General features: G+C 38.4%; 1 protein-coding gene across 1 annotated transcript; it reads right to left on the bottom strand.

Moving 5' to 3' along the window:
* Positions 1-2,553: 2,553 nt before the first annotated feature.
* RXYLT1 (ribitol xylosyltransferase 1) lies at positions 2,554-13,269 on the bottom strand. The gene is made up of 6 exons (XM_057376977.1): positions 13,085-13,269; positions 12,539-12,718; positions 11,533-11,635; positions 6,139-6,453; positions 4,604-4,774; positions 2,554-3,536 (listed from the first exon to the last, which is right to left on the bottom strand). Exons 1-6 carry the CDS (start codon positions 13,224-13,226, stop codon positions 3,119-3,121), a joined length of 1,329 nt encoding a protein of 442 aa, XP_057232960.1. The 5' UTR covers positions 13,227-13,269; the 3' UTR covers positions 2,554-3,118.
* Between the last annotated feature and the right edge of the window lie 3,785 nt (positions 13,270-17,054).

Here is a 17,054-nt window from a genome sequence, read left to right as displayed (position 1 = left end):
GATCCCAATTTAAACTTAGTAATTGCTGTGAGAAAGGCCTCTAGAAAACTCTTAGTTGTATCAATTGTGTAAGTTTCAGCCATGAAAAGATGGTAATCTAACAACTGAAATACACTATCACAACTTAAATATCCAAGAATGGTAAGCMAATGGCAGACAGATCCTTTGCAAGCCACATCCTTATCTACAGGATTACAAACAGTTATGAAGACTAGTTAAGTTTCTTTTGAATCATATTGCTCTCTAGAAGCTGATCTTTTAAACCATTTATGCCATATGTTCTCAGCCACTCTTAATGGGCTCAGAATAATGTAAGAGAGAGAGTTACACTGAGGCTGGGAGATGCTGGATCTGTTTCTTCATACAGCAAGGCAAGCCAGCCTAATTTGTAAAATTTTCACCAGCAGGAAATGCTTCTGATAATGAAACTGTTAGAGTTATATATTCCACACACCAATCTAAGCATGATGCAAAACACCACATAATTAGCAATCTGTTTAACATTTGGAGCTACAGTTGGCATTCCAGCTCCAGACAGGCTCGGTTCTGTGCAGCTCTCCAAGAGACACCGCGCAGTTACAACAGGCATTGTGTGCCTGGAAAGCAGTGTTTCACCATCCCAGTCTCGAACCAGAGGGCTAAGCGCAAAACCAGAGCAYGCATTCTCCTCTCAGTATTAAACAGATTTAATTGTCTTCACACTGGCAGTAGATACTATGTAATCCAAGATGGATATGTCATGCCATCTTTTTTTGCCAGTGGCTTAACCGCTTCCCTTGTTTTAAACCAGATGCCTCTGCCACTCTAAGACATCCTCTCTGATTTCTTGTAATCCTGTCTTTTCTTCCTCAGTCTCATCCTTTCTTTGCTAAGGTCCCTTTTGTTGTCTTGCTCAGCTCTGGATCTAAATAGAACACAGAGCTGTCAATTTCTCCCACAAGTTGGACAGTGGAATGAGAAAACAATAAAAACACTAGCAGCCTACCTAATGTGTTAGGACCCTTCCCTTAACTTCAAGATGTTTTGACCCATTAGCACTAGAAATAGAACACAAGAAAAAACTCTTGGTGCCAATTCCTGCTTGGCTAAAAAAGGTGAAGTGTCAAGAATTGGTTACACAGATAAAATAATTCCCTTTGAACTCCCACAGCATGTAAGCAGCTGCAAAGTGAAATTCTACGAAAACTTTGGAGCATGTCTTGGCCTCCCTTAAGATACAATTGTCATGAGTTTGGAAAAACTCACATTTACTTAGAAATGAGCTCATGAATAGCAGCATATTTCTTTTGCTGATGACCTTGTAACATACTGTTTTTCAGACTTCAACCTGCACCGCCCTACAATTTTTTAGAAGCTGCAGCCTCTTTTATAAGACTCTCACCTGACTGGTAGACTTCTCTCTCAGAGCTGTTTTCTGCAGTTCTTGAAATCCTGCAGGAGTGCCAAGGAATCTTCTGTTGACAAGTTGTGAAGCACTGCTCTAAATGATTGCTCTGCGGTTTTGTAGCTTGTTTAGAAATAAAGATTCTACTAGAGGAAAAAAAATAGCAGTGAGATTACATTACTGCAGTGGTGAGACACTGGACAAGATTGTCCAGAAAAGATGGGGATGCCTCATCCCTGGAACTATTCCAAGGCCAAGCTGGATGGGACTCTGAGCAACCTGGGAGTGTCCCTACCCAAGGCAGGGGAATTGGTGAACTTTAAGGTCCCTTCCAACCCAAAACATTCCATGATTCTACGATCATTGCAGATACTCAAGTTTCCTCTAACCCTCTCATACTGTGTACTACTGATGGACTTCAGGTCCTCGGTGTGGAAATTTATCGTGAATTTGGTCTAACAAGGTCCACCTGGAAGCAGTGCTCACCAACTCACTGCTGAGCTGTGACAAATGAACTTCCCGTCTCAGCTGAACTGAGCATGTTTGCATTGCATTACAACTGCAGGATGCTTCAGATGAAATGGGTGAATGATAAGTCACAGAAGTTCATGTCAGACATACAATTCAGACTACCCACAGAAGTGCTCTTGTTTGACACATACTCCCGAACTAGACAGTATCATTACACAAATGAGTACTATGTAGCTGTACAGTGGCACTGCCCTTTAATTCCTGCATGAGAATGACTCTCACAGTCACGCTGTGGTCAGACCAAAGTGTCTTTTACACCCCTTTGGTATGGTAGTGGTGTGTGTGCAGTCCTACTGCTCAGCAGAACACAGTGGAGGGAACTGCACATACTCAACAATAGGAACAGATCCCTTCGGTTACATTCAACAAAAAAAATATTTAAACTGTTTGTGGTACACACAGTACCATAAACATGCAATATTGCACTTCTGCCATCTTTTGGCATTGGCAAGTTTCAGCAGATTTTGAGGAATCAGATAAGCTACAAGCATGTCATTCATATCTAAGGCCCAGTGTTCAGAATGTGTGTAATGAATGCTCCCGTAGCAGAAATGCAGAAAGGTATGGCCCAAGACTAAAATGAAATGAAAGAAAGCAATTTTGATATCTGAAGTCAAAGGGGAAATAAATTTGCACCAGTATTTTCAAGAAAGCATTCTCTATTTTTACTTCGAAATATACATTTTTATTCCACAGTCTTTAGCTTTATGATGACTTTCTTGGAAATGAAATGTCAACCAAGTAAGCAGTTCACATTTGCAAAACAAGTCACTTAACCAGAATATGCTAAATCTGGCAATGCTGTTATAATACTTTTCTTCTTTAGTCTACCTAATAAATTACCMTGTACCATACAGGCTCCATTGTCTTTTCCTCACAACTGATGTTCTTATGTTGGATTTTACCAAATCCACATGCTTGAAGACATTCTCCTAAAAAAATTTTATCAGGTCACACAGCAATGTAGAAATTGTGGTAATAGTAACAAAATTGTTGTCATCCTTGCAGTGTACCAGCCTATTATGTCAACAACCTCTCTGAAAATCATTACAGATGGAGGGTAGCTCTTGGCCAAGCTAGAGCAATTCCATTGACTTCAAAAGGAATGCATCTGTCCTATGAGGTTACTTTTGAGTAAAAGCTGCCTCAGAAGGTTCATGGAAGTTAAGCCGTCACCTATTCTAGATTTTCAAATGGGACAATTTATCCTTTATCACTGGGTAAAAATGAATTTTCCAAAGTATTAATAAATTTCTGTCTCATCCATGCTTTGAAGTTTCGATACCATTCTAAAAGCTTTTTTCTCCTTTGAATCTTCTCTTGCAAGCTCATTTTTTTTTCTTTCTCTAGAATAGCAGGAAGCTCTTTCCAGTTTTTAATAAAGATAAATGGAGCCCCCATGGTTTTTAATAATTGTAATGGAGCACTGTGGTACATTGATGAATTTCCGCAATCACCYGGTGTCATTACATCTTCTATAACAGGCACAGATCCATATGAACAAGCTTCATAAATTCTGTAACATTCTGTATTTATTCCCACTGGGCACAATGTCAAATCACTCTGAAGCAAGGCATCTTGATAGTTTTTGAGACTTTCATTTGTTTCTTGAGGCTGCCACCTATGAAAGCAAAAGGGGTGAAAATTAATATTTTTCCCACAGGCACTGCAATGAAAAAAGAGAGATATGCTTTAATTTCAATTATTTATAAAACTGAAAATGCTGTTATTGTAAAAATGTTATATTATATGCACGGTCAGTAGACTTCAAGTCTTAACTTCTCTTAAGAGTCTTCTAAAAATTTACTGAAAATATCACTGTTAAAAATAAGTTGTAAGATGTGGTCCTTTTTAGAAATTATTAATACTTAGAAGTGTAAGAAACAAACTGAAATGCCACTTCAAATCTTCTACCTGACTTGGATGATGCATATGTCAATTTACTTCACTGCATGTTTTAGAAACAGASAACATGGGAGACACTCTATGGACTTTTTCATGTCTGTCTGGCCTCAAATACTTTAAATCAGTAGAGGTTTGCTTTTCAAAAGTCAGGACATAAAGCAATTAATTTAACCTGAATTCATCTACCTGAAGGGCCTCAGTACATGTGGGAGATAAGAGTTTATGTCACAGATATGATCCATCTCCTGAGACTCTTCACCAGGGCAGTTGAAGTCTTCCTAAGCACCACTGTGTCTGCTATCAAACATTTTATAGGTGCTGCTTTTCRAAGTTAGAAATACAATCAGAAATCTACTCTTGTTAGTCAAAAAGTCAAACTGTGCTGTACAGATTTAATCCACTCTCATGCTGTACAGATTAAATCCACAACAAAATATGGCTGTCTTCTTTATTCTACTAAAGACATTAATCTTCACAAAATACAAGGTTTTTTTTTAATAATCAAATATTTGTAAGAAAAAACCCAGATGGTTGGATGACCAGATCTTTGATAACACAGGAGACTTTTCTACATTAGATTTAAAAATATGCTTTATGTAAAATATAACACCAGAAAGACTGTTGTCATGATTATAACCTGAACAGAGAGTCTCAGCAGTGTTCCCTGACTTAATAACTGATTACCTTTATTTGTACTATTTTTTAACACTCAAGAAAAGATTGGTAATAATGAATCTGGCAAAAAAAGTCTGAATGTTTTCACAAAGGAAATTAAAGTCTTACTGTTCTCTGGCTGCAATCCAGCAAAGTTTGTCAAGTCCATCCTGTTTCAGAATTTCCATTAGGGTTTCTCTAGAAGAATTCTTATAAACTGTCCCTAAGAAATTACAGAGATATGATCTTGGATCACGCAGCATTGACCAGCTGGGTTCTACAACTGGAAAACTTCTGTACCTGTAAAGGTAACACATAGTTAGACAACCATATCAAAGGTAAAGCATTTTCCAGCATTTCATCTTTGCTGCATCATATTTTAAGACTAAAACCACCTATTTGTTTTCAATCCATATCTATAAATACAGACAGATCCACAAGTAAACCAACTCAAGTCCTGTACTAAAAGTGTGTCTTTATTCCCTCTGCTCCCATCACTCCCTTCAGAAAGTTCCTTTCAGAAAGTTTCCAGGGTACTTGTATCTTTTGTCAACATCAGAAATATAATATGCGCATATTACAAAAYGTCCTTGACTAACATGCTTTTCCAAAGAAGCCGCTCTTGATGCAACCACAAGTTTTGAGGTTAATAGTAACTGCGGCACTTAAGTCTCTTCTACCTTAATCTCTGGATATGCCTTTCAACTGAAATTACCACTGGCAACCTCTCAAAGCAAAATCTCGCTTTGATCTGAGTGAACTTCAATAATCTAATCTTTAGGCTACTAAAGAGCTTGTTGTACATGATTTGACAGAGCAGTCATTTTCTCATTCTTCTCCTGCATGATGAATTCATTTAGTTTCTAATTCATTTAGTTTCTAATAACCAACATATTTCAGAGACAATGTGAACAAGTTCAAGCTGTATATAAAAACACTCTATACAGCTTTCCAGTTTGTTGAGCAAACTGGACCACTAAGGATATTGAATTCAAATTCAACACAAGGTATGAAAATAAYGCTGTATTCCCTTCAGTGTCTGTTACCCTAACAAATAGCTAAACCGCTATCAACTCCGTTAATAAGAAGTAAAGATGCATGTAGCTGAATCAAACCATTATTTACTCCACATAAATAGTTTAAGCACTCAACAAAATGTTTTTCTAAGCAAGCAGTTAAGCSACTTTACACTACTGTGACAGTGGAGCGTAGCAACTCCAAATGGGAAGATTTTTGAGCCATAATGGGGGTTAAAAATATACTCTTTCCCTTGCTGAACAAACAATACCTGCAACTCAGCTACATGAACCTGGTTATGTACATCTTTTAAATCCCTACAGCACTGGTACGCGTTACATCAGAAGTTATGATACATCTCAAGAGCAAATGTACCAAAGAAAAACTAAACCGAACACCCCATGAGACACCGATTGATTTTTTTAAAGCTTCCTGAACATCAGTATACTTTTCCTGTTACAACTTTTATTGCTATATGCAACTTCCAAAGATTCCAATGCCTGATTTAGAAAATGATTGATAACATCATGTTCTGCAATTTACTTATTACAATTGTTTTGGGCATCAGCAGTAACACTCAGTCATATTTTCCATTCCTCGTGCATAACCATTAAGTTTCAATTGCAGCTTCTGCCTATGGCACTTACGTAGCTACTCCTAAAGGCCACTGGAAAATATCTTCTTCATTTACGAATGCATAGTCATATGTAAGGAAGAGCAGATCTACAAATCCGCCGTTTCTTTTCAGGTACGGCTGAATCCATGCGTTGTTGCACTGCTCGTTCCCGAGCAGCACAACAGCCACGTGCTGGATTTTGCGGGTCTCGATCAGTGTTTGTGCGTAGTGCAGCCACTGCGTGGCGTAGGCGATCTTCGCCGGCTCCCTCCCGTTCAGCACCAGCACCACGTGCTCTGCTTCCACCGAGAAGTAGCCGGGAACTAGGGACGGGCCAGTGAGAAAGCTGAAAAAACCAAAATATAACACTAAACACCTGTAAAACAGATTATGCAGTACGTACTCCAGAGATTATTTTTTTCTTCAATAAAGTAAATACWATATACTGCAAAATTACTGTGCAACTATAAACACTTCTGTTGTTAGTATCTACTGCTTAGCATAGGAGAAAAGCTGCCTTCATCTTTATTCAGGAAAAAGGAGATTGACTTAAATAAGGTATTTTGTCGACAAATCAGAACTAGTACCATACTCAAACCTCAAAACATGTGTAACTCAATCACCTTTACAAAAGGGGTGGACTTTGATGTTCACTAAAAGTTAAATGTTTACTTCATTCCAATAATAACCAATGAATGCTGTGTTAGAACACAAGACCACTCCCAAAAACCTGAAGACTATACTAAACCAGGCATCATTAAGAAGGACAGTTAGCTAGTCTGGCATACTACTTTTCTCAGTAATTTTGGTTAAATTTCTACTGACCAGAATYGATAAGACAAGTGGCATCTATCTAAATGTAAAATCAGGCTGGTTGTATGACCCAGGWGAAACTTAAGGTTCTGATACAAGCTAGTAAGCATAAACATTTTAGTTATAAAATGGCATTTCTAGATCTTGCACAATGTATTTAACAGAAGAATTTCAGTCATGTAGGAAAATCATTAAATMTTTAATCATTTGCAGATATCTCACAAAAACTATGAACTGAATTGAAACAAACCAGTACTTGCCAGCTCCTGCTCTTCAGTTAACTGGTGTGTTAACACATTGACTGAACATAAAGAGATAGTGGTTATATAGCCTGGGAAAAAGTGGAGGGGAGACAACATTTTCCTTTCTAAGAATCAATTAASTACTAGATTCTAGGTCTGCTGCACTACTAGTTTTTCAGCTAGCAGCAAAACTTAATTTAGAGTGAGCATGAGTTTTAACTCATGAAGTGCTGAGACTGACAGTTAGTTTCAGTTCAAATATACTTAAGAGAGGAAAAWAATCCCTCACAACAAAAGCTGTAAAGACTATTCCAGGTGAGGTTATCTGAAGAAGACTGATCTTAGACAAGTGTATTTTAAATCTGAGTTAAGCCAACATGTGCTGGCTTGCTGGGAGTGGTGTATTTTGGAGCCAATATTCTTAAGACTCATGACTTGGAATCAAGACTTCTAATATATCAAATGGTAAGGCAGATCAAGACTTAAATCCAAAGGTTAACAGACAATGAGAACAGAATYGCTGGGATTCCTAAGAGAGAATACCTTGCGCTTCAGAATGCCTAAAACAGTGACCAAGATATGTACATTGTCCAGTGATCACCTTGCAAAAAGAGACCTTGGGGAAAAGGGTTTTTTTCTATGACACAGAACTCTGAGTGTAACAACTTTACAGGAATAACAAGATGTACAGATTAGAAAGCAATGACCTGCCTGTAGGAATATATGAAGTTTAACAGCATAAAAGTACAGTGGGGGGGAAAAAAAGGAACATTGTGCATATCTCATAAATCCCATACTTTAACAATTAAAATGCTGTGCTAGGATTGTACTATTAACTCCCCATCAGAATGCAATTGGGATTGGGAAACAGGATAGAGGTTACAGAAGACACAAAATTAGGACAGGAGTCCTAACAGTACTAACTACTCAYATGAAGGCTAGATCAAAGACAATATGTGAGAATACATTTTTTGACTAAATACATGACTTGTTTTCTACTAAGTCCTTATTTTCYCCTACTAGATCATCATACAAAAAGCTGCTATTTTAGAATGAGTCTTGCAGTCCCCATTCTGAAGGTGTTAGTCATTCTGTAACAGCAATGATTATATTTAACACTTGCAGCAGAAGAGATCATAATAAATACATCTAGCATAGAGATACTCCCTATGCAATGAAAGAAATACATAAAAATGAGAAAATCAGGAAAAGAACTTGGAAAGGAGCAGTCCAAATCACAAGAAGCTTTTAAGGAATTTGTAGACTTTTCAAAAACACTATAAAGGAAGTCTAGGCACGCTGTGTGCTTCAATCCACACAGTAAACACAAACCCCCGTAATCCTGTATGATTTAACAGAAAAGGGAGACTCCMACAYCTAACTTGTTTGCTTCAGCAAGAAATAAAAGGTTAAACACCACAAGTATCAGAGGGAGGATTTGGACCTGGATGGCATTCTCTTGCAAGTTTTGAAGGAACACAAACACAGAATTGCAGAACTGTTGGTAAAGGTGTGCCGCTGTTATTATCAAGAGATACTATGCTTGATAAATGGTTCATCAGTGTCACTCCCATCTATAAAAACAACTCGAGAGGATTCTGGAGAACAGTCAGTATTAATTTCCTCTCTGGAACTCTGTAATAAACAGTAATCTTATCAGTAGGTAAGATCACTGATCACATATATGGATAAGTACTGCTGGAAATGAATTATCCTGTTTAACTAATCTTATGAAGATCTATGAGTGTGTCAATAAGAACACAGATAAAGAGGATCCAGCAGACACAATGTATTTGGATTTTCAAAAAGCTTCAATAAAGGATTTCATTAATACTAAATTGCCAGAAGCCATCCCTGGTGGAATCCTTGGATAGACAGAAACCCCTGCTGGTTGACTAAGGCAAGGCAGCACTGAATGCTTATACAATAGAGAGAGTGTGACTCAATGGAACAAAAATTTAGGAAAGCTCTTACTTAATACGAAGTTTGGCACTCTGTGCTCTACAAAATCTTCCTAGATGGCAAAGAGAAGGATGTGACTTGCTTAAGGTCAAAGAAATTTGTTAAATCCTACTCTCCTGCTTTCTGTATGAATGTACCAAGATGTTACTGCAATCCACTGCTATGCAGTTCCTTCTCCAYTCCCGTTTTTAAACAAGCATCACTGCATTTAATGGAAAAGCTGATACTTTCTGTAATTTTTAGGCAATTTCTTTGGTGCAAACATGAAGCCATCAAAATTTATAATAAATATGTTTATTCTCCATCATAAACATACAAAATGGGCTTATTCATGCAACTGTGTTCAAGTRGTATTTTTGTATTTTTTTGTCTTTAGATTTGGTATTCTTTAAAAACATTCACCAGAGCTCTATTTTTTAATAATCATTAGACTTACCACAGAAAACTGCAGAGCAGCACAAATTCTCCAAATATGYCACCTCAGCTAGTTCCCTCTAGCCTCATCTAGTAATCAAATGGAGATAATTTACCTCAGCCAGGCAGTAAACAATTCTAGAAAATCTTATAACCAGTGAGAAGCCAAAATTACATGATTCTTCTTCACAACATAAACTAATATTCCCAAATTTAGTAAGCAGCTATTTCATTTCCAAAGCCTAGCTGTTAAAATAATGTTTATAATTAATATTTTTTATACTTTACACAAGTTTCTACTAGCCTGTGCAAAGTTAATGTTGGTACTAAACTTAAGCTTTGTGTTTCTATAGGATCTAGCATCCAAGTTGAAATTAAAATAAGGACTTGATTATCCTGGTTCATCTAGACATAACAAGAATATACTTAAATGCAAGTATAGAAGTATTTCTTTGAGAGATGTATACTCTAAGAAAACATGTAAGGTTATTAAGCACCTGAAATAGACACATTAAAACAAAATAACCATAACCAGTCAAGTGACAGACTCATTAAGTACAGCAGATTATTTTTATGTTATAAATGTGAAAAGCAAGAGCTTCAAAGCAATTCTCATGTCAATACCAAGAAGATAACCTATCTGGGAGAGTAACATGGCTGAGATTTGCCACCAGGTCTCATTGCAGGCACTGGTCCCTATTCAAACAAAGCATTGTATCCTTTCTCTGTATTTGTGAATGGAAAGCCCTATTGCCCTATCAAGGAGACTACCAAGATGCAATAGCATCATTCAGTTGATTCTCTAAACTTGTAGGATCATCTTTTATTTGCAGACAAGGATTATAGCATTTTTTGTTAAAGAATACATAAATTCATCTATTTCTTCTGGAAAGGTTCTATGGCCTGTACCATGTTCAAAGTTAGAAACTTTAATAAATGATTTTARAAAGTTTTGTGATCACTTAAAACCTTTCCGTTCACAATCATGTTTACTTCAAACACTATGATCAAATTTCAACTTGAACCCCACATCTTATTGTGCAAGGRAAAAACACCCTTCTGAAGCAACACATTTTTCAGATGTTAAACTCACTTAAGTGTGTAATTTTTGTATTAAAAGAAAACTTTTTTAACAGTCAGGTCCTGGTGCAAGTGACTACATGTTGCAGGAGACCTACTTCTGCAGATTGGCTAACTGGCCAAATAAGACAAAAAGTCCTTCAGCTTTCACTGTATCTTCACAGAAGCCTTAAAATGATATTAAATAGGAACTCAGAGGAAAGGTCTACATCATTCGTAACAATCTTAAAACATGCATGATCACAGACCAAGCACCACTGTGACAGTGCTTCAARTGTAATCTTCCTTTCCATATAAAATTTAGGTTTGCAAATCAGGTAGCTGACCAGAAGCTAGGTCTCACAGATTGCTTTTGTTATAAATAGTTTGGTTTTGACACATCCCTATCTAGGAACTATTGAGCCAAGTCAGTTTTCCCTGAATACAGCAGAAACCAAACAGCAGGAGACATCTTCTTGCCTCACAAATCCGTGCTTGATTTCGTCAGCTATGAATCCCACAAGCCCCAGCTCTTAAGACTTTTCTYGGGGTTGTATCCTGACCCTGACACGGAGATCTCTTGGCTGCCCTTTCTCTCAGTATTGCTAAGTATTGCCATGGTTTTTTTTTTTTTTAAATAATGCAAACCATCATAAAATAGATGAAATTGCTCCCTAGTTTTCTATTTTTTAACAGTGATACGTTTAGACTAGAACTGGTTAGTTTTATCAAATATGTGCTCCCATGAATAAGTGATAATTTTGAATGAGAAGCTGTGTACATATTCCATAGTTATCAACTCATGACAAAATTAAAGCATTTGCAACTGCATTAAAATAACCATGACTTTGAGACAGGCAAAATCATATAGTTTAGCTTTCTAATGCATTATTTGTTAAAATTTACACAATCGAAATCAACATCATGAACAACACCTGAAGTGTGTTTTTCCTGCTTTTTGGCTTCCTTCTCTCCACTGTGCAGTCACATCAGCTGGCTCAAGGTGCCCTCCAAAAATATGTTGCCAAAGGTAAAGACCTACATAAATGAAGACACGATGAAGAATTTGAATGTAGAGATTTTGCCTATTCTACATTCCTAAGCAGTAAAAATTATTTCTGGAAAATGAAAAAGCATCACAACATAAGAATCTGGGAAAGAAATATCAGAGATTCTTGCATAATATGACTTAGAATTAATTAAGATGAATTTTTCCCACACTGGTGTTTATAAAGATTATTTGGCTGACAAAATATCAGCAGATGAAGATAAACCACACTACTGCATACTTCTTAAGCTTTTGTGAAATGTACTGATATTTTGTGATGATAATATACCAAGTAATATACCTATGTGTTCTATAGTGCTATAGGAAAGTTTGACTGTAAACCTGGCATTTACAAAAAAGCTAAACTAAGAAACAGTGATATGTCGTCACAGTAATTAAAGAGCTTGAGAAGTCTTTGGCTCCCAGTTTCTGTAGAGAGGAAACAGCGTCTTCCACAACAGAATGTCCATGTTCATCAGTAGCAGCAGTACTGCACTACACTGCAGTACAGAAAATGCTTTATTTTTTACTGCGTGATGCTTTATTTCATGAAGTGTAAATGTGATAAAAATAATCTGTTTAGGCAAGCAAGAGGCCTCTCCTTGAGTTGTACTGTAAATTAGAATGGACTAAAAAAGTACATGTGTTTCTCTGCCATTTGAGATACTTTCTTTAACAGAAAAACAGCCTCGAAAGGAACTGATACAAAGAAACTGGAGTTCAACTACTCTTGTATTGCTATAAATTTGAGCAACAGCTACCATTTCCGAAACACTCTTCATAAACAGATGTGCATACTATTGAATCATAAATGACAAATTTTAGTCATCACAAAGCAAAGTGCTACACCAGGACAGTTAAATGACCAATAGATATTGACTGCATCTGCTTACCAATTGCTGCTTTGCCCCAAATCTGTACTCTAAGACTGGTCTGTTCCAGGTGAGATCTCGCATATTTTATCATTTTAAGATTAGCCTCATATCTCTGCTGAAAAGCAGCCAGCTCGTTTTTCTCATCTGCATCCCATGGATTCCACTCTTCATTTCCCAAGGCAACATGATCTGTGAAACCTAAAAGCATAATTTACATTGAAAAAAAATCAGATTCACAAGGTTAGGTAAACGGAAGAATTTTCTGAAACTCCTAATTTCAAGCAGCACCTGACAGCCACCGCCGCCCCGCCCCGTTCTGCCCCGCCGGGCCGCGCGGTGCCGCCGCAGGCAGTGTGCAAACAGCCGCGGCCAGCGCAGGCCGCCGGGGAGCTGTGGGGCCCGGGCCGCGCACTCCCTCGGGCCCCGCGGACAGGCCCCGCCCGCCACGCCAACCCCGGGCCAACCCCGCACCAAACCCGCCGCCGCTGTGCCGCCGCCAGTGAGCCGAGCAGGGCCGAGCAGGGCCGGGCCGGCGGCTCGGAGCGGCCCCGCCGCCGCGCTCACCTCGCGGGCCGTGGCGGTCCCGGTGCGGGCGAGGGCCGGACGGGCGGCGCGGCCGCAGGAACACGGTGTAGGCCGCGTAGAGGGAGAAGAGGCAGTAGGCGAGGATCAGGGCGGAGCAGAGCCGCCGGCGAGCGCCCCGCATCCCGCCCGGCGCGGGCGGAAGGCCCGGCGGGGGGCGCCGGGAGGCGGCGGGTGCAGCAGACTCCGCCCGCCGGCCTGGGCTGCGGCCGCTGCTGAGGAGGCTCCGAGCCGCCGCTGCCATGCGCTGCCCTTGCCCGCCGCCCCCCAAGCCCTGACGGCACAGCGTTGTAACCAGGTTGTAAATGGATAGATGTACTGGCGGGTCATGGGTATTTTATATAATGGGTAAAGCTTGTTATTCCTTATACACTTCCTGAACTATGAGTCTAGCCTGATGACCCACAGTGGCAGCAGTCACAGAATCACAGAATGGTTGGGGTGGTAAGGGGCCTTCAAGCTCCTTTTATATATTGAAACCCACCAATTAAAATCCTACATATAATACAAATAACTTGTCAATAGTACTGGTAATCAGTTGCAAAATTGCAAGTCAATACACTTGTTCCTGTTAGGCATCATGGCCACTTTGCTTTGGTTATAGTGATTTATAATTTTTTGAAAGAAGTCCATCTCATAAATGCTTTCAACATGAAGATGAAGGTTCCCTCTTGCCTTTCTAGCTTAGTGCAGTGAAGCAGTGCAGTCACAAATTTCAGGAAGACCARTGACATCTCTGCAATGGTCAATATTAAAATAAACTATTACCAGTTTTAACTGCAGCCTGTTTTCTAGACTATACCAGTAGTTGCATCTGTGTGCTGAGTTGCTAAAGTTTAAGGAAAACCTTTGCACAAATACTTCAAAATAGAACATGATAATGAAAGTATGATAAACATAGAACCAGTGGGAAGTAAGATAGTAGTAATTAGTTACAAAAGGCAAAGAAGAATGTAAAATGTTAAAACATTTGGGAGCACAGGTRTCCTGTTGCAAAGCTTCACTGCTTTGTATGATGATTAGAAAGTTCTCTCTTCTTCCCAMAGAGGGGCAGCTTATTTGTTATAAAAATGACAGAAGAGACTTGAAAAGGTCAAGAAGGATTAATCTGAGAGGAGTTTGAATTATAGACCAATTCAAAAATAGTGTCTTAAAAGTCTGCATTTGACTGTGTGCATTTCAATAAAAAATGAGAAAGTGAATATGATTTGGAATGGAAGTGATTATTGCTCAGCAGATCTTTCACTACTGATGACACTGTAATCTTATTTATAGATGAGAAGAAAGGTATACCAACCAAAGTGAGGTAAACAGGCAATATCAATCAAAGTCAGAACAACAGTAGTAGATGGCAGTGCTTGATCATTTTGGAAATAATTCCAAATCCAGAAGTAAAATGTGTGAGAGGGAAGAGAATATACCTTCTGAGCATAGCACATTAATCTTACATTTCCTACCCTTATTAACTTATTGCACATTTTACATGTTGTGTTGCCTCATTTCATGCGCAAAACAGCATGAAGAAAGCTATACATAGAGTAAAAAAGCATATTCAGCTTATAAAATTTTATATTATTTTCCAGCTAGTTCAGGAGACTTTTAAATAAATGGTTATGTAATGCAAACTCAACTCACATAGAAAGTAGAGGGAATTAASACTATAATGTTAAGGATGCACTAAACAGGGGTGTATGTGTGAGGGGCTGTACTTAACAGAATGTCTACATGAATTAAGATCTTGGAGTAGGATCTTTGTCTAGGGATTATGACAGAAAAACTTACAGCAAAATTAAACTGGAAGAACACCTTAACCTTGGTGTTCCCTGAAATCACGTWAAACAGTGTGACAGATACCAAATTTAGGAAATGCATGAATTTCATGCACTATGTCTGCAGGGGCCTACAAAGTACTATAGAGTACTCCTTAGCACTCTATAACAAACTCCTGATATGTTGTAGAAGACCAAAAGCCAAGTGTTACGCCAAAGAAGGGAGGAGAAATCAAAAGCATCAGTGATATCTTGGACGTCTGTCAAACAATATCATTATATCTCTAGATGGCATTAAGAAGCAGACATGTTCTACAGCATAGAAGAGGGCGAAAAGTCCATCAGCTGCAGCTAATGAGGCTTGGAAAAAAACCTGAACCCAGATCTGCTGAATCAGGAGGCTTAGATTCTTAGCTCTGAGATAGCTTGCTGTCTCTAATCTTCTGGCGAATTATCTTGTCTCATGGGACTCCAACTGACTCCTTGTAACATGTACAAAACTGAGCTTCTTGGAGTATTAGGGATTCTATTTGATAAAAAATAGTTTAAGTTTTCTTTGAATGCAAGTTACTCAATCAAGACAAAAAGTTTTAACAAAAAGGAAAATATTTAATAATAAGGATTTTGAGCAGTAAAAAATTAAGCTTTATAAGTTCTTTACAGTACAAGACACCATAAATTAGGAGACACGGGAAAGATGTGTCATCAGACTCAATAACTGCTTAGAGACAGGAAAAATATAAAAAAGAGAGCACAGAAGTGTCAATTACCTTCAGCAAATATTTATTCTGTTCAAGAATTCATTACAACAAACAAAAATTAACCTGGAGTTTCAAAATTAAGRCTCTAAGTGCAGCTGAAGGCCTAAATTCAAAATCTGTTCCGCTGTACCTCAGGTAATTAAACAACTGAGAAAGTAAGGTTTTTTCTTGTGAAAATTATTCTTTTTCTGTACATATTATGATAAAAACGGAACTTCCTGATACCTGTTTTTRCTACTCATATCTGCCTACAATACATAATTCTTTAGTCTCTGTTACTGTCAACAAAATTCTTGCAACACTGCTTGTCTTATCTTGGTCTCTGCTCATTGACTGTTGGTCAGAATCTCAGATGCCACTGGGAAGTTTGAAAAGGCTGTGTCGATCAACATGTGACACAGACAGACCTGAGCAAGGTTTTAGAGCAGAACTAGGAATGAAAGAAAGCACCAGTTAGACATCTAACCAGAACATGGAACGAAGGCAATTGTTGCCAGAATCCCTGCAGAGATCTCAGTGTCTGTTGAGCCTCAGTTACTGCTCYATTGGTCCTGTTCAGGTTAATTAAGAAGTTTGCAGGGTTTTCGTCTGCCACCTGCAGAGTGTTGTAGGCAGCTGCTGTTAGGAGTTGTCTACCAAATCCTCAATCTTCTCTTAAGGCTGCACCATGCATGGCTGAATGAAAGTGAGAAGTCTGCAGCAGACAATTAAAGATATGAAGYGTGAGAGTGCACATGCCTAGCCTTTGGCAAAGGTTCTCTGGATGAGTTTCTTGTGACTAGAGAGCTAACAGTCTCTGGTGTTACTGCTTGATGAATAGAAATGCTCCTGTCTGCTGGCTCTGGTTTGTATAAGTACATGCTGACATCATCCTTCAGGCAGAACAAGGCTCAGGTTAATTTCATTTTTACCTGAAACTTGTTACAGTGGCTGAACTGTCACTTCAACTGGGTATTGCTTGAGGTAGTGAAGTGATGGTGAGGAACTTCTGATAGTGGTGAAAAATTAAGGACAGTGAACTCTTATTTTTTGGTACAGATGGATCAATAAGAGGGTGTCCACCTGTGGCCTTCTAACTTCATAGTTTAAGTGAAGACAGTCTCCTCAGAGAAACTAATGCACTGGAGGAGCAGGAGAATAAAGTCATTTTTCAGCCTAATGACAAAACCTACTGCCATACTTAATTCTACATCACTCTCACATTCAAGATATAGCTATTTGAAGACACTTAGATAAGAAAGAGTAATCCTCTCAAGAGTTACTTTTAGAGTGTCTCCAGGCCGAAGACTGTACAGTTAACCTATTCTATTCTATTCTATTCTATTCTATTCTATTCTATTCTATTCTATTCTATTCTATTCTATTCTATTCTATTCTATTCTATTCTATTCTATTCTATTCTATTCTATTCTATTCTATTCT

Source organism: Malurus melanocephalus, unplaced genomic scaffold, assembly GCF_030028575.1.
Source record: "Malurus melanocephalus ecotype Western Australia unplaced genomic scaffold, MMel_1.1 scaffold_10, whole genome shotgun sequence".
NCBI classification, from domain to species: Eukaryota; Metazoa; Chordata; class Aves; order Passeriformes; family Maluridae; genus Malurus; species Malurus melanocephalus.
Note: the sequence above shows the minus strand (reverse complement) of the source record. Positions and strands in the feature narration are given on the sequence as shown.